At 38.0% G+C, this 18550-nt stretch overlaps 1 protein-coding gene across 1 annotated transcript in view; it reads left to right on the top strand.

Annotated features, from left to right (window-relative positions):
* Positions 1–12364: 12364 nt before the first annotated feature.
* RAB6B (RAB6B, member RAS oncogene family) overlaps positions 12365–18550 on the top strand; it is a 171503-nt gene continuing 165317 nt past the window's right edge. The window contains exon 1 of the mRNA XM_003763687.2: positions 12365–12480. Within this exon, the coding sequence (XP_003763735.1) occupies positions 12411–12480 (70 nt within the window). The 5' untranslated portion in view covers positions 12365–12410. The remainder of the gene's footprint in view (positions 12481–18550) is intronic.

Here is an 18550-nt window from a genome sequence, read left to right as displayed (position 1 = left end):
AGAAGTGCTGAAACTCAGAACAAGCAAAAGCTAGTAATGAATGCTAAGGACAACAAAAAGAACCTTCTTTAAAACCCATGTTGAGAGCAAGAAAAAAGATCAAAGGAGGGATAAATGCATTGTACAAAGCAGAAAGTACTATGATAATGAATAAGAGAGAAGACAATACTATTCAACTCTCTTACTTTGCCTCTGCTTTCTTTGCCAAGAAGAACAATCTTTGGATTAAAAGTATAGAAAAAAATTGGCTTCTATTTCTGACCTTTCTGGAGAAAGTTGAGACAAAAGAATAGTGGAAGAGACATGAACTTAAGGTGAATAAATGGAGGAAGAAATTGTGAATGTGTTTTTCGAGGGGGAAATTGGATTTGTGAAGAAGATCAGAGATTGAATTTGGAGAAAGAATAATTTTGGAAAACTTGACAATAAGTTGGAGGAGAAGAATTTTGGTAAAGGAAAAAAGAGAAAAAAAGGAAAAGGGAGTCAAGACTAGAGAAAAGGGAATAAAAGTGAGAAGCACTTGAGAAGGCAAAATAAACAACAAGGAGGAAATTTAAAAGGGGTAAACTAGTGACAATAACAAATTCATTAATCAAATGGATCCCAGTCATTTGTCAAATCTTGTCATTTCTACCTTTATTAGATCTCTTGTTTGTTTCCTTCTCTGTACTGTCATACACTACCATAGGTTCTTATCTCACCTATATTAGTCCAATAGGCTTCTGATTAGTTTTACTATCTCAAGTTTTTCCTACTCCAATTCATTTCCCACAACATTCCCAAAATGTTTTTCCTAAACCTCAGTTTTGATCATGTTCATAAACCAATTCAGTAAATTCCAATAGTTCTTCATTACTTTCAGGATTAAATATAAATTTCTTTGTTTTGAATTTAAAACTTTACAATCTTCTTATACATTGATTGCTTCCAAGCACTTTATTATCCATCTGTTCTGGCCTACCTATTTTTTCTGAAACACATGTCTATATTTTCATCCACTGTCCCCTATCTTCTTATCACTGCCTTTTAGAATCCATGTCTTCCATCAAGACTTGGCAAAGGGCCATTCTTGGTACCACACATGTGCTAGAGTTTTCCCCTCCATTGCTTACTTCCATATATTTTCTATATCTTGCTTATTACATGTTGTCTTCCAAACAACAATGCAGATTTTTAAGGACAGGGAATAAAAATATTTTTGCCTTTTTTTAATCCCTTGAATTTTGCATAGAACCTGGCTTACAGTAAGCATTTAATCAATGTTTATGGATTGATTGTTGGTGAGAAAAGGGAAATTATATATATTTTTGACACAAATCAAAGAACTTTAGGTATGCCTATCATATTGTTAAGAGGCTGTGAAAGTTTTAACAAAGTATTTTTAAGGTGATGTGTAAATACATATATGTAATTAAAAATAATTTGTTGTTCAATCATGTCCTATTTTTTTGTGACCCATTTGGGGTTTTCTTGGCAAAGATATTGGAATGGTTTGTCATTTCCTTCTCCAACTCATTCTATAAATGAGGAAACTGAGGCAAACAGGGTTAAATGACTTGCCCATGGTCATATAGCCAGTAAGTGGCTGAGGTTAGCATTTGAACTCAGGTCCAGTATGAAGAGTAGGCAACAATTTTCAATTGTTCTTGTATTGAAAATAATGACGTACACATTTCTACTACAGCCAAGTGACTGTGTTTTCTATGTTCTATGTATAGCTTAGTCTCTTATCTAGAAAGAAGATGGAGGGTCTCAGGAGATGTCCCTTCACACTTCAAGTTATCAGACACAATGAAGTTGGAGCAAAGCAGTTCCTTGTCCTCTGAGAAATGATTAAGTTAAGCAATAGAATCTATCAGATAATAGATCTTCCAGAAAGGATCAGAGGATGAAGAGAAGAAGAATAATGACCAGTGGCTTCCTGCTCAGATACAACTGAGATAGCTATTTATCAATCTGATCACAACAAAAAAAGAAGTCTGTTGTCTTCCTGGGGCATGCTTTCAAAACATTAGAGATCCTTCAAGATCTTGTCAAAAAAGAATGACTACTGGCCTCTAGCTATTTACATGAACACAAAAGACACTCTTAAAATAGACCCCAGAAAGTATTGATAATGATTACGAAGTCGTGAGCAAGATCCTGAAGACCACAAGATCATAGGCTGTGCCTTTCTTACTGTTGAACATTTAAGGTAAAGGATATAGAAGGTTTTGAAAATGATGTGGGAAGTGAATAGCAAGTGAAGAAGATGGTGTTTGATAAACTGGAAATCTTCTAAGAGAAATAATCCAGATAGGAAAGGACTTTGGCACAGTGTCATATCTAAATTAGCTGAAAGAAGTTGAGATGTTTAGCCTGGAGAAGAAAAGATTCAAAGGGGATAGGATAGCTATCTTCAAAAATTTGATGGACTGCCATGTGGAAAAAGAAATAGAGGGTTTGTTTTTGTTGAACCCTAAGAGCAATGGCTATAAGCAGCAAATAAACAAATAAACAATGGCTATAAGCAGCAAATGGCTATAAGCAGCTTGCAATCAGGAAATTATTTGTAACAATTAGAATTGTTCAAAATGGTTAAGATCTATATTTGTGTTCCCCTTCAATTCAGCAGAAGGTGGATGATTTCCTGTCAAGTATATTATAGTGAGGATTCCTTTTTGAGTTTGAATTGGGTTAGATAATCATTGAGGTACCTTTTAACTATAAAAGTCTGTGATTATGATTCTTTAAAATGTTTTCTAAAGAGTTGAAGTCATATATTGATGAGAAAATTATTTAGCTGCCCTCAGCACTTATATGTTTAGGTGTCTCATTACCATGGATAGGTTCCTGCCAACAAAAGCAAATAGCTCTTATATGCTCTCTGGATTTGTCTGTGAGTTGAATGAATCCTCCTTCCACTCATTTCTGAATCTTCCTTTCATCAATATTTTCATTTAAGGTGCACCCTAGTGAATCTTCTGCTGCATGTCATCTTCTTGTCACTTCACTTTTCAATATTTTGCCCTGATTTAGAATTGAATTGGTCCAGATACTGAATATGGAAATGGAGACCTGGATTTAAAGTCCTAGTTCTGACACATAGTGATGTCACCATGGGCATGTCATTTCTCTGAGCCTCAGTTTCCTTATCTGTAAAATGAGGATAATAACACTGGTACTATACTGCAGAACATGATTAAGAGGAGGAAGCTTTGTAAAACTTAAAGATTACGATAGTTTAAAGGAGTTCACCAGAGTTCTTGGTGTCATAGATTTTTTTTTTAAATAGCAGATTATAGTTATAATTGTTCATCACTTGGAGTAAGATGGTAGGCACTGAAATTTTAAGGCAAGTTCTGGAAAGGTTTTTACATTCTGACAGACACTATTATACCTGCGGGTAGATGCCACAAGATGATTGTGGTGTCTCATTGGGGAAATGGCAGCTGAGTGGCATAGTGTTGGGCCTGGAGTCAGGAGCATCTGAGTTGAAATACAGCCTCAGACACTTAACTAGCTATGTGACCTTAGACAAATCACTTGCCCACTGTTTACCTCAGTTTCCTCATCTGTAAAATGAACTGGGAAGGAAATGATAATCTCTCTAGTATCTTTGCCAATTAAACCCCACTAGGGTCACATAGAGTCACACATTACTAAAAGTGACCTAATAAAAACATTGGGGAACTACTAACATAGCAGTTAGATGTCTCTTAGGCATAAAGACTTGGAAAAGATAGAGGAATAGTATTCAGTAGGGTCATACACTTTTTCATATTAAACATAATTGATTTGGGCAACACAATAACTTTCACTTTTAATTTAATTTAATCATCATTAATTAAGTATATACTGGTTGTTTTGGCCTCAAATGCAATGGACTAGGATAATGTTGGGGATCCTTTATCAATAATCTCTATGACTTGTGTATCCTCCTAGGGTTTACAAGATAATAGAACTAAATTTGGAAGGTAATTTAAAAACCTTTTAAACACAATCCAATCTGCTTTTACAGATCAAGAAACTGTGATTGATTCAATACCACAAATGTGAGAAATGGCAGAGAGATTTGAACTGACATTCTCTAACTCCAAAACCCATTGGTGCTGTCCATTGTACCATACTGCCTCTCAGTTTATTCTTGGGATCATCAGGGTTTCTTCTGGGATTATTAGAATTTGACTTCTGATTCTTCCTCTAAAAGATCCTTTGACTTGACTGCAAATGTTCAGACTATCAAGAAGTTAGCAATTGAAAAAGAAGATGGTGTCTAAGAATGGATTGTTTGACTAAAAATATAGGAATTACAAATTCCTAACCAAGGAATGAGTACAATCATTGAAGTCTTTTAAGGAAGTATTTGTCTTATGTATTGCAATAAGGGTTGGAAAGGAAAAAAAAACATTGTCTATATGCATCAAGCTAAATGTCATAGAGAATAAACTACAATGAAAGAGGAAGAATAGCAAGAAAGAAATTTACAGAAAAGAAAATCCAAGTGCCGTAGCCTGAAATATTTATATACAAAGAAATGGCCAAAGTGTGCAGAGCCAAATTTTTCCTTGTAAATATCTAAGGCTTAGTAGAATGAAATAGATAGTTATAATGCAATTATTAGTAGATAAACCTTTTCTGAAGAAATTAGATTGGAAAAAATTGGAATGAGGTAGCAGTATATATTGAGTCTATACTCAAGAGAAGAAATCCAGCAAAAAGAGCAGAAATCATGGTAGAAAGCATGGTGAATAGCAATGGAGGAAGAAACAGATGCGATTTTGTCACTGAATGAATTATAGACCACCTGGACAGAAACAGTAAACAGTGAAGAGTTCAGGAAACAGATCACAAGCCTGACATAGATGCATGATATAGTAGTAATTGGGGGGTTTCAGTTATTCAGACATCTGGAGCTCTTTACCAAAGAAGAGCAATGAATAAGTTCTTAACTTGCCTTTTTGAGAATTTTACCCTTGAAAAGGTGGAGGAAATAGTGAGAGGAAATTCTACCCTGTATCTAATTCTCACTACTTTGCTGGGGTAGAAATTATGAGAACCCAAAATTTGTTTTTAAAAGAGTGATAGAGAATATAGAAAAAAAGTAGTGTTAGATATACTGACATACATAGTAAGTGTGATGAAATGGAAAGAACATTTTTCTGGAGCCAAAGGACATGAATTCAAATCTCAATTGTGATGTTTACCTATGTGACTTTTGAAAAGTAATTTAAAATCTCTGGGCTTTGATTTCCTTATTTGTAGATGAGTTCTATCTTTATAATCATTTGATCCTATTAAGGACAGGTAGCATTACAAGGAATTTAGAGAGAAAAACAATCTGGGAGGCATATAAAATTTCTAAGAATAAAATTTTGAATATATAAAGGGAAACAATTCATAAGATAATGAAAAATGGGAGCCATCTGAAGAGAACGATGTAGATCTACAAAGAACTAACCAGCTTTAAGATTTCTAAAACAGACATGCTGAAATTGGACTCAGAGTTGAATAGGAGGAGAGCAGACTGGATTGAGTTTAGCACATTGCAAAACTCTTTTAATGACCCCAAGTTCCCCATGGAAACAAAGAACCATCTTTTTTAATACCAACATTCTGCTACTGTTGTTTGGCAGCAAGATGAAGAATACAGCAGTATCCAAAGAATTTAAAATGAATCACACATAGAGCAATGGAGAAGGACATGAGGACTGAGAGCAAGATGCAGCATATAACCAATAAGGAGCTACAAGAATAGGAATAAAGGTCATCAACAAAGAAAAGAAGAAGGAAGAAGGTTAACATTGATATCCAGAATACTAGAATCAGGGATGTTTGGAGGGAGATGATAGGTTTGGTGGGTGGACCCTTTGTGGTAAAGGAGAACAGGATTCAGTGACACAGGATAGGCAGGCATGGAGACTGACAGCTGAATTATTAGAAAGAACATTCAAATGAAGGAAATCACAAATCCATCTGAGTATTACAGAAGATGGAAGAAAAGTTATATAACAGATGATGCATTCAAAAGAATATCACAATGCTTTAAAAATGGCATGAATGTATAAGGCTCAGAATGAGCTAAAGCTTAGGAGGATAACCAAGGATAACCAGAAATGGTGGTGGAGGGGAGGGTTCTTGAGTAATTTCAATTGTGTCCAACTCTTCATGATCCCATTTGAGGCTTTGTTGGCAGAGATACTAGAGAGGTTTACCTTTTTTTTTCTCTAGCTCATTTTACTGATGAGGAAACTGAGGCAAATAGAGTTAATTAAGTGGCTTGCCCATAGTCACACAGTTACCAAGTGCCAGAGGACAGATTTGAACTCAGGACTCCAGATTTGAACTTCCTGACTCCAAACCTAGCACTCTATCCACTGTATCATCTAGCTGCCCCTAAAAAGGTAATAGAAGCAATATTTGTGGTTGTAAGGGAAAATAATAGCAGATGTCATCTATAACTTATATTGAATCAAAATCTGCTTCTATCATTTCTATTATTCCTAGATCTGTATCTTATAACTCTCAGCTTTCCTTCACATGACAGGAATTTTTATTTATTTAATATTTAAATATTAATATTAAAATTATTTAAATATTTAAAGACAGCTAGGTGATACAGTGGATAGAGTGCCAGGCCTAGAGTCAGGAAGACTCATCCTCCTGAATTCAAATATGGCCTCAGACATTTATTTAACTATTTAACTGTTTGCCTCTGTTTTCTCATCTGTAAAATGAACTGGAAAAGGAAATGGCAAACTACTTCAGTATCTTTGCCAAGAAAACCCCCCAAGAAGTGTCACCAAGAGGAAGAAATGACTGAAAACAACTGAACAACAAACAGAAAAATCCTGTCCCATCTCTGATTTTCTCTTTTCTAGCCTAAACATCTCTAGCCCCTTCAATCAGTCTTTCAGTCTAATCTTTTCAGTCAACTCATAGCTTATTCTTAAAATATCTTGTGCCATTTCAAGTTCCCTAATCTTTCAGGTGGCTCTAGTGACCTTTTACTTTATTTTGATAAGGCCTAGGTTTTTACAACATTTTACAGAGATTATGCCCTTATTCAGATACCCCTTTTCTCCCTCTCCTTCCTACTTCTGGGACCCCTTTATGTGTTGTCTTCTCTTGTTAGAATGCAGGCTTTTTCATAGATAAATAGCCTATGAATATGAACAGACAGTTTTGTAAGGAAGAATCCAAATTGTCAATAACTATATTAAAAACGATCCAAAGCACTAATAATTAACAAAATGCAAATTAAAGCATTTCTGTAGTTCAACCTGCTGCCTATCAGTGGACAAAGATGACAAATGAAGAAAATGATGAATGTTGAATGGGCTGTAGGAAGACAGGCACACTGATGCACTTTTACTGAAGCTGTGAATTTGCCCAGCCATTCTGGAAAGCAATTTGGAGTTATGCCCATAAAGATATTAAACTTTCCATACCCTGTGACCTAGCTATGTGACTACTGGGTCTATACTCTAAGGAAATTAAAGAAAGAAGAAAGGATCTTATATATATAAAAATATTTATAGCAACCCTTCTCATGGTGGCAAAGAACTGGAAAATAAGAAAGTACTCATTAACTGGGGAATGGCTAAGCAAAATATGAATCTATTAGAATAATATTGTACTATAAGAAATGATGAATGCGACAGTTTCAGAGGAACGTAGGAAGACTTATATGAAATGAGAAAGAGAGAAATGACTAGAAATAGAAAATGATCACAAATTATAGAGAAAAATTATTTTGAAAGACTTTAGAACCCTGATCCACAGAAAGAGAAACTACAACTTCAAAGGGCTAAATATAAAATATGACACATCTCCTGCCAGAGAAGTGGTGGACATAAACTATAAATAAAAACATATTTTGAACATGAATAATGGGGCAGTTTCTTTTGCTGGAATATATGTATATGTATAATGTATTATAATTATATGCACATTATATGCATATATAATAATATGTGTGTATAATATATGTAATATATATAACATATATGTATGTATATATGATATATATATATATATATATATATATATTATGTTCTAAGATTTTTGAATTGTTCAATGGGAAGAGGGAAATCTCTATCCATATATGTCTACCAATCTTTCCTTTCACTTATCTATCTCTCTGTCTCTCTCTTCTTTCCTAGACTTACTTCAACTTATTAGTATTCTTCTAAAATTGTGGTATCCAGAACTGAACCCACATATAGGTGAAGATAAAGAATCCATTTTAATAATCAGTATCATGATTTTGGTTTACTAAAAAGTTCTCTCCACTCCTTTATCCTTAAGCAGCTCTTTTATAGATATTTTCCCCTCAATGACATTTCTTATACTTCTTTTTTAAAAGAAATTTCATTGATACTACTTTTTCTTTCATTACCATGACTTCTCAGTTATTACTCCCTCATACAATATGTCCCCCATTAGAATCATCCCTCATAACAAAAATACAGTTCAGCAAAAGTAATCAACACAATGGCAATATCTCAAAATTAATATGCCTTATTCTGAACCTATAATGTGCCACTTTCCTGACAAAACATGGGAAACATGCTGAAGCAACTCTGAAGTCATGATTGGTAATGGTGTTGATCAGAGTTCTGAAATATTTTAATTATGTTTTCCTTTGAACATTATGTCACATCTTCAGTAAAGGACAATGGAGCACAAAATCATTGACAATGTGGTATAGTTTACTTGAATCCACCATGCATCTCACCACTGTTTTTCGGGATAAATAATAATGTCTACTGTCCAGATTGTGATCTGTAGTTGGATGATCAGTCCATTGGGTTAAAAAATCAGTATGTATATTTGGGGCATCACTATATATAGACTGTTATTTGGACCTGAAACAGAATAATAATAAGAAAGTTAGATGGATTGAATTTGGTGTTCCTGGAGTATAGGAACTGAATAAATGCTTAATGATGGAATGAATGGATGAAAATAGGAAATGAGAAAAAATATACGGTGTGGCAGTGTATTGGTATGAAACCAACAGAAAATGAAAGAAATCTGCCAATGTTTCTGTAACAACATTTTTTGGACAATCATCATATTTGTATCCTACCATCCTGGTGCCTAGTGCAATATATAAAGAAGTTGAAATCATACTTTTGAAAATAAAGTTGAAAAGATTAATTGGGCCATACTAAGTACATGCAGAACAAATTCATGCTGGAAGTGATAGAATCTTGGCAGCACTGAGGTATTATTTTATAAGCTATCTCAGGGAGGAGAAGGTACCAAAAGAATGGGAATAAAAATCATGGACATTATTATTTCTCTCAAAAAGGTGAATGAGAAAACATCAATAACTCCTAACCTGTATTTCTACTTTCTTATCTTTATAAAATGTTTATGAGAATGAGGGCCACACATCAAGGTTATCCTTGATAAAAACATGAGAGCAATAGTCAAGAGTTTCACAAATGATACTTTCAGGAGACCACATGTTATAGTCACATAACTGACAGAAAGGAGTAAAATATGCAAGGTTCTGCTATGTTTATTGTTTGTTGGTTATAACAAAAATTATTCTGCTCTAGAGCAAATTGAAACCTTTAAGAATTTCCTTCAACAGAGAATCTCCCTTGTATATATTATGATCATATAAGATTCCCAAATAAATGCTGTCACAGAGCTAACTAACATTGTTCCTTTACTCTCTTGTATGCCAAGAGAGGCACAACACAGGAAGAAGTATACTCATCAAAGTTTCTCACCACTGTCATGGCCATTACTTGGTTCAGTGCTCAAATAGAAAAGGGATTCCACATGGATAGTGAATTTCTCCAGATGCTCCTGTTTGCAGATGATATCAAGTTTCAGAATATTATAAGGTTTTCTCTATGAAATGCCTTATTGCTCAAATATGCTAACCTAACCAAATGGGTCTAATGCTTAGTAAATCTCCAGTATATAGTAGGTGCTTAATAAATGCTTACTGACAAAGCTTACCAAGTAAAAATTGAACAGAACAGAGCTATTTACAATCAGAAGCTGCTTCCTGACACAAAAGCTAATCTTGAAAGAACAAACAAGCAGACTGCATGTTCTACTGGCAATGGCGCATCATTGTGAATATTAGACCCACATGATCTCCAAAGAATCAGAAGTTCAGGTAACTCAAAGGGCATCATATATGCAAGTGGGTTTTCCAAAGGTAATCTCTGTGCGAGTACCATAAGGGATATTTTTGGAGACATGTGTGAATAGATAAGAAGGTGGGCTGGTCATGTGTGGCATAAGCAAGAAACAACAGATAAACAGTTGTTCTCAATTGTTACCTAAGAAATGTGAAAGAAAAAAGAATCTAGAGCAGGAGTTTTTCACCAAACTATAGTATGATAACTATGTCTCTATAGAATTGATTTTTTTAGAATGCTATGCATTTTATTTTATGTACATAAAAATATCATTCTGAGAAGAGATAGGTTTTACCAGACCACCCAAGAATTCTATAACACAAAACAGATTTAAAACATCTAAAGACCTATAGCTCATCATGGAAATCCTTATCTACAGGAGAAAATGGACTAGAACTGTACAAAGTAAGAGCATCGAAAGTAAAAGACCTGCCAATATTGTTGCTATCACAAATCCTCTGAAATATGAAAGTATTTATTCTGCAATAAGAGGTCTAGGGACCTTGGAGAAAGCATTGTGTATTTTGAGGAGGCACTGAAGTAAGAAGGAGATGGGTGGCAATGTTATTTCATTAAAATAAACACTTTTCAACCAGCATGTTTTTGAGTCCATATTGGATGTGACTTGGTCCCTTACCTCGAGCAAATGAAAGATTGCTTCAATGCTCTTTTTCTAGTTCCTTGATTTGTGTGTCATAATCTGGAAGGAACTCTGAGAAGGAACAGGCCAAGCACTCTAAGATATGGAGAAAATTCTTCCAGAGAAGTTTCCTTTTCCTTTTGTTAATTTGTTCTTCCTAAACCTGGATTCTTTCATTGGAGGTTTTCAATGCCCCTGAGAAAACAGGACATTAAAGAACAAGGTGGTCAGGAGAGATTAAGGACACAAGGAGAAGTATCATCTGGGGACTGATGGCTCATCAGATGTCACTCTGACAATTAAAGAAGATGTTTTAATCTCCTCTAGGGACCTTGAAAGACAAACACTGTCTCTGCCTTTTCTCTGTAGGCAGGGTTAGGAGCATCCCTGTCCAGCAGCAAGAGACAGAGGACCATATCAGCTTTTGATCTCTTAGGTTCTGGACTCTGGGATTCAGGAACCCCAATTCAAATTATTTTCTGAAAGGTGATAGAATTGTGTGTGAGCCACATTGTAGGGTAGTGGAGTTATTTTCTACTGTATACTGTTTAGAACTTATCCCCTCTCCATTCTCTACTTTTCATGTTTTCAATATTTGAAATTTAGATAAAAAATGTTTCTGGTTTTGGGGCTGTTGTACAGCATACTTCAAACTAGTGATCTTATCTTTTCTCAGCATTGTGTAGAGAAAAGGGTGGAGGCTGGAGATGTCTAGAGTGGGAAGAAATGACCTCTTCCCCTCAGTCTCTCTCTCACTCCATTTTCTCTCCTAGATGGACTCCTCTGTAGTGTATATATTGGTGTGTAATTCATATGCTTCTTCCCCTTTGATCTGGAGTAATGCGGATAGATTTAGCTTGACATTGTCAGAAATAAATATCTCTGTCCCACTCTCTTATCTTTTCCTAGGTCCAAAAAGGGGAGGATGGGATCGAGGAAGAAAGGGGGTTAAGAATCGGGGCAGCCTGTTAGCTCCGTCGTCCGAGGCGTATTGCCTCCTGGAGCAGGGGCAGCAGCAGGGGCGGCTGGTGAGACGGTGACCCCAGCCATCCACTGTTCCTTTCAGATGCATTAGGCAAAGCCTCCCTGCAGCACTGCATTGGCTTGTCGGTCCTGCATGACATCAGAGAGGATGCGAGAGAGCCGACAGGGCGCAGGCGCTGGAGGTGGGGAGGGGAGAAGCTCCAGCCCCCGGCTCGCCGAGATCACACTGCCTCAGCATCCCCATCCCTCCGCTCTGACCGTCGGCGCTCCGAAACCTCGCGCCCTCCCTTCTGGCTCTGCAGCCCGCGCGGGCGGCATCCTGAATCGTCCTCCGCATTCTCCTCCACCCCTTCTTCCGCAACTACCACCTCCTCCTTCTCCTCCTCCTTCCAAAACGCAGCCCGAGTCAGGGGACCAGGGGGAAGCTGCAGAGCCAGGAACGCTTGCAGCCAGCCCTTCCCCCTTCCAGTTCGTAGCCTCCCTCTCTTCTCCATCCTCCTCCTTCTCCGCTCTTCTCTTTCCTCTTCTTTGCAGTCCACCCTTCTCTACTCCTTCTCTTCCCTTTGCTCCTTCTCCTCTCCTTCCTCCTCTCGCTCCTGCTCTTTCTCCTCTTCCCACACCTCAGAGCCAACACCATGTCCGCAGGAGGAGATTTTGGGAACCCATTGAGAAAATTCAAATTGGTCTTCCTGGGGGAGCAAAGCGGTGAGTACCTGGTTTATTTGCCAGGGTTGGAAGCTAAGTCTGGTACCACTTTGGATTCTCTCCCACTCCCTTCCATTCCTCAACCTCCCTGCAGTTGTAGAGCACACCTTTCCTTCATCCTTGGGCTCCCCCCACCCCCACCCTGCACCTTACCCTGGCCCCCCTCTTCCCACACACAAAGGAAATAAAACGCTAAGAGTGGCCCCTGGGCACGAGGGTGGTCATGGAGGTAGGGGCAGACGGAGGGAGGACAGGGAGATGGCTTCAACCGGGCGACTGACTGAGGCTGGAGGCTGGAAATGGACTCCAGACCTGCTGATGTCTTTGCATAGTGCGGCAGCTTTTGCAGCGCTCTGGGATCGGCTCTCCTGGAACTGGGGAGGGAGTGGGCTTGGGTCAGCCAGATCAGCTTGCCTTTTATTCATTCACTAGGGCTTGGGCTCTGGGGTGCACCCTGACCGCTTTTGGCATGCGGGGAGGGGGGAGGGCGGCGTGTCAGAGACTAAAATGGTTGGTGATGTGCCCCGACGTGGAAAGGTGGGGAGTGTGTAACTGGCCACCTCTACCTCCTCTGCCCAGCACCACCGGGATTTCAAGCGTGGCTGCTTCAAGGCATGGGAGGAAGCTGCACAGGCAAAAGGAAAAGAATCTTAACCCCTACCCCAGTCAAAACTGGTTGCAGGGAAAGAGAATGGGGGAACCCCACGAAACTTGCTAATCTTTCCGTTCCTCTCGGAAGATTGGAGAGACTGAGGTTTAGAAAGTAGTTTCAATATTAATCTCTTGCCTCTCTCACCTCAAATTGGGCATGGAAGGTTCTAGTATTGGCCATCTCTCCCATCCTTGTGCTTGTTGGCTGGGGGTTGAAAGGGAAGGGGTTTTAAGTGATGACGAGATTTATTGTTTTTTACCTCTCAAGCTTCTCACTCGGGTGCCTTGAGAAAGGTTGGAGGAAGAGAGGGTTTGTTTTTTTTTAGGTGGGGGGAGAGGGGAGGCATCAGGTGGGGAGAATCAGACTACTCCCAAGAGATTTGCGCTGCTTTGGTTCTGCAAAGAAAGGAGGAGACACACCCTGGTCCTTCCACCAAGTGTGTGAGCATGTCATTCCTCCCTGCCACCTCTCATCATAAATAACAGAGGAGAAAACATCTCCAGGGGAGGGGGCAGGGAGGAAGAGAGAAAAGGAAAGAGAGCAGCCAGTCCACCAGACCTGACTAGGGATCATCAGCTGAACCTGCTGCTTCTCCTGTCGGCTATGCCACAGGAGGGACTGCCCCTCTATTTGGCTCTTGGCCTATAAGAGCCAATTTTCTACTGGAGGATGACAAGGGCAGTTTCAGGAGTCACAAGCAAGAAAAAGGGAGCAAAAGGTAGTGGGGGTAGGAGTGGGGGAGGGGTGTGTAAAAAGAGCACTGACCTGATATTTAGGGGCTCTTGGTTTCCAGTTCTGGGTTCTCCTAAGCTGTGTGACCTTGGGTGACAATCCCTCTGGTCATTTTTCTTCATCTGTAAATTTCAGGAGTTCCTTCCACCTCTCCTCCTTGAGGACCCTTATTGAGGGGGAGCTCAGGGTAGGAGGAATGTTTACTTTGGTTTTCCATTTCGTTCCTGACGTCTGAGAAACGAAGGTGAAGGACCCGCAGCATTTGGAAGCTGGATCTTAGGGTGTATCTGCATTTACAGGGAATGGGCAGACTCCTGCCCAAGATAGAGCCACTGGTTCCCTTTCAACTAAGAGCATCCAGGAACTATATGAAAGATGTGTCTCTCACCCCCAACCTCTCCCAGAACGCTACATCTTATTTCAGTCACTCTTATCCTTTTAGACTGATCCAGTTTTCTTCTTCCTTGATATGTTGTTTGATATTTTGTGCTTGTGTGAGGGACCCAGCACACTGACAGCTCTGAGAGTGGGTGTGGCAGTTTGCGGCCTTAGGGCTGAGAGACTGCCATCCTCCCAGGTTCCTAGATGCATTTAAAAGTCTGAACACAGGCAGGTTGAAACTCCGGAGTAGGCTTCAAATGGTATCTATAGAAGACTTGGGTGTTTTCTCCTTGGACATTTCTAAGGGAGAACTCATCTACTCAAGGAACAGGAGCTCCGTGAATAGAATTGTTCATCACCCCCCATACAATATTTTCACTGAGTTGGGCTCTCCTATTCTCTCATTGGGAGTAAATGTATAGGTTCTCTCCAGCTTGATATCTGCTCCATTCATCCGGGATCCCTGGGCTAGGCTGTTACAGAAAGGAGAATTTCTGTCTGTATTAGACAAATATCCAAGGGAAGCAATGTGCTGCTGGGAGGAGAGTGCTATATTAGAAATAAAATAAAATGTGGGTTTAAATCCTTAACTGGATAGCTTTATTAGTCACTCTTTCTCAACCTCAGTTTCCTCAGGAGCTTCTAAGATTCTTTCCAGCTCTAAATATGGTCCCAAATATGGTCACTATATTGCAGTATGGCTCCAAAAATATCCTAAGGGAGAAGATATTTTAATCTGAATGTGAAAGAAAATCTATATCTTAGTTCAGAAGTCCATGGCATGGGATGAAGCTTTGTAAACTACTTAGATTATTGAATATTAAAGAGTTTAAAATGTTAGTTGAGTAAGGGGCTTTAAAGACTTTAATTCCCTTAATTCCCAAGTTAAGAAATTGAGACCCAGAAAAGTGACTTATGCAGGTCACAAGGTCAAGTGAACAGAGTCAACACTGGAGTTCACATTTCCCAATTCCCACTCTGGTGGCTCACTAGTTGGTACCAAATATTGGGGCCTTTAGGTGACCTTGACTTGGAAAAAGGACAGAGCCCAAGAGAGGCAGGGAAGATAAGGAAATCCATAAGAAGGAAATGAAAAACTAGAAAGTAAGAGAAAATTGAGGGAGGGGAAAAACCCAAAATGAATGAAAAAAGAACTTTTTTTCAATTAGGAAAACTATTTTAAATAAATACAATTTTTAACGAATTTTCACTCCCCAGGAGCAGGTTTAAAGAAAATTGACTAAGCTGTCAAATTAAAAAAAATTTAGAAGAGGATTGTTTGCACTTCAAAAGCACTTCTTCAATACTGGGGTGCCTTGAAATAGGTTCCTTAGTTCTTTTACATGTTAATTACTTGGCTGGGAAATGGGGAATGAAAAGGACAGAACATTAAAGACCTCTCAGAAATGTAAACAAAGAAATCGGGGATACTGGAGAAAACACTGAACTGAGATGCTAGAGACCAGGAGTGTCGGAATCTAGTTCTGGCTGTAGTTCTGGCTGTGCTACTAAATAGCTGTATGTATGGCCTTGGATAACTCACCCACTCTTTCAGAACATTATAAATGAAGAAATTCATTCCAAAAATTCATTTGGATTCAGAATAAGCTATTAAGTGCCTATCTATGTATAAAATATCGTGTGAGGGGTAGAAAGAACAAATGCTAAAATAGTAACCTCAACGGAATATCTATCTATGTATATATGTGTATACAGGTGTATATGTATGTAAATGTACACAGACACATATGTATTTGCATAGATGTGTGCATGAGTATATATACATATATATAAAGGCAAACAATATACAGAATAATTGAAACATGATTTAAAGAAGAAACACATACAAAGAAAGCCCTTGTGTAGGAAGAGGTACCTGAGGAGAAGTTGGGAGGAAGCAGAAATTCCTTGAATTGGAGGTAAGAAGGGAGAATGGGATTTATTTATACAAAGTCAAGGAGCATCTCTGAGAACACTTCCTGCTCTTAAATTCTCTATTCTATCCATAGTTTAATTTTCCATAATAAAATAATGGAATGTAGATTATATTGTATAGTGATCATTTTATATACATTAGAAGAAGTATGGTATAGATTAAGAAAAAGACTGTATTTATAGTCCTAAAACTCATATTTGAATCCCATCTCTGTCACTTATTGCCAATTAATACTTTGAGCAAAGCAACTAAGTGGCAAAGGATAGAGTGCTAGCCTTGTAATTCAGGAAATCTAAATTCAAATGTGAACTCAAATCTGGACAAATCCCTTAATTTCTGTCTGCTTCAGTTTCCTTATCTGTAAAGTAGGGATTAATCCCCATTATAACTTTCCTACCTCCCAAGATGTTTGTGAGGATCAAATGAAATATTTATAAAGCACTTAGCACAGTGCCTAGCACATAGTAGGCCCTTAAGAAATGCTTTTTTCTTCTCATTGCCTCCTGTCCCTTTAACCTCTCAGGACTTCAGTTTCCTTTCTCTAAAATGAAATGCAGGGCTGATCTCTAAGGTCTCTTCTTAGTCTAAATCTATGATACCATAAACTGAGAAATAACCATGTCTGTCACTAGGAAATAGGATTCCATAGACAGAAAAGTGAGAAAATACTTATTGTGCAAATTGATTTCCAAGCTTGGCTTTTTTTTCTATTCTGTGTGGATTCTGGCACTTTCCTGTTTGTGAATAAAAATGGAGAAAAGGAATCATTCCATTTATCATAAATAGATCTCATTTATGTATCTTGCCTTGTCCACAATGGGAGATCAATAAATGTTTGTTGAGTTAAATTGATGTTCATGATTGGTACTAATGAGGGGATCATAAATCTACACGTCACAAAATCTTCTATTTTGGCCAATTATTTTAAATTCTTTCTTATAAGTTTAAGTTTTGAACCCTGGTAACTGGGAATAAGAGGAACAATGAAGGGATTGGATAGTCCAGTGGGATGATCAAGCCTGGAATGATCAAGTTAATCAGATGTATTGAGTTATTTATAAAGTGCTTAATAATGTCTGGAAGGGTCAATCAGTCAACATAATTTTTAGATATCAATTATGAACCAGGTTCTGTCCTAAGCACTGGGGGTTCAAAGAAAAGTAGAAAGCAATCACTATTTTCAAGATACTTACAAGGTCATGTAGGAGATAGCATGTAAACCCTACTTACAAACAAGATTTATACAGAGTAATATACCCTATTCCTTGTTTATAATCAGTAAAGGATAAAGACACTAAAGAAAAGAGGAGACAGGATTTACCTCAGAGAGAACCCCAAAGAACCCTTCCTTCAGTGAGAAGCAGAGTGATCATGTGATATTAAAAGGGGGGTGAGGAATCAGCTTAATGACCCATTTTGCTCCCCCCCCACACATTCAAGAATGTGCTCGTGAAACCCAAATGACAGCATGGAGACTTCATTTTATCTGTCCTATAACACAAGATGGAAATGAATAATTTGATTGATAACCTTATGGGAGAGGGACAAGATATATACAGAGTCAAAATCTGGAGAGTCAGACAAATTATCTGACTGTGGCACCTTGAATTCCTAAAGGAAATCAGGCCACAAGGACTAAGAAAATGATTAGTCAATGAATATAATAAATTGCTTTGTGGAAAGCTACCAGATTAGCCATCTAGGTGGTGTTAGTCTTGAGTGGTTTCAGTCTTGTCAGAATCTTTGTGATCCCACTTAGGGTTTTCTTGGCAAAGATACTGAAGTAGTTTGCCATTTCCTTCTCCAGTTCATTTTACAGATGAGAAAACTGAGGCAAACAAGAGTAAGTGACTTGTTCAGCTACTGTGTCTGTGTTCAAATTTAAACTAAAGTCCTCCTGACTCCAGGGCCAATGCCATCTAGCTGCCATTCATATGGTTTCCTTTTCTAAATAGGCAATGGTATTAGCCATTTTTATTTTATAATGAGTTAACATTGAATCATTTATTCCATCAATATTTATTTAATGATTACTTCCTATATGTAGTGAACTGTTCTGGTTAAATATAAGATAGGACCCTGCCTTCAAGGAATTCACAATCTAGCAGATATTGTCATTTGGTAATGAACGGTATGTGACTTTGTGACATTTCCTTACTTAAAAATGTAATTGTCTTTTCTCTCTCTGAAGATAGAGTCATAAATCCTTTTGTAGTTCTTGAACTACTTGGTTTAATTTCTGAGAATATTTGAAAATTGGTGTCTAATTCTTCCTGAATGGGGTAACTATCCTACTGGAAGAGCAGTCCTCTCAGAATTCCTAGAGTGCCTCAAATCTCAGTTCATAGGGTACCTCCTACATGAATAAG

Source organism: Sarcophilus harrisii, chromosome 3 (genome assembly GCF_902635505.1).
Source record: "Sarcophilus harrisii chromosome 3, mSarHar1.11, whole genome shotgun sequence".
NCBI lineage: Eukaryota > Metazoa > Chordata > Mammalia > Dasyuromorphia > Dasyuridae > Sarcophilus > Sarcophilus harrisii.
The sequence above is the reverse complement of the archived record's forward strand: the minus strand, read 5'-3'. Positions and strand labels throughout refer to the sequence as shown.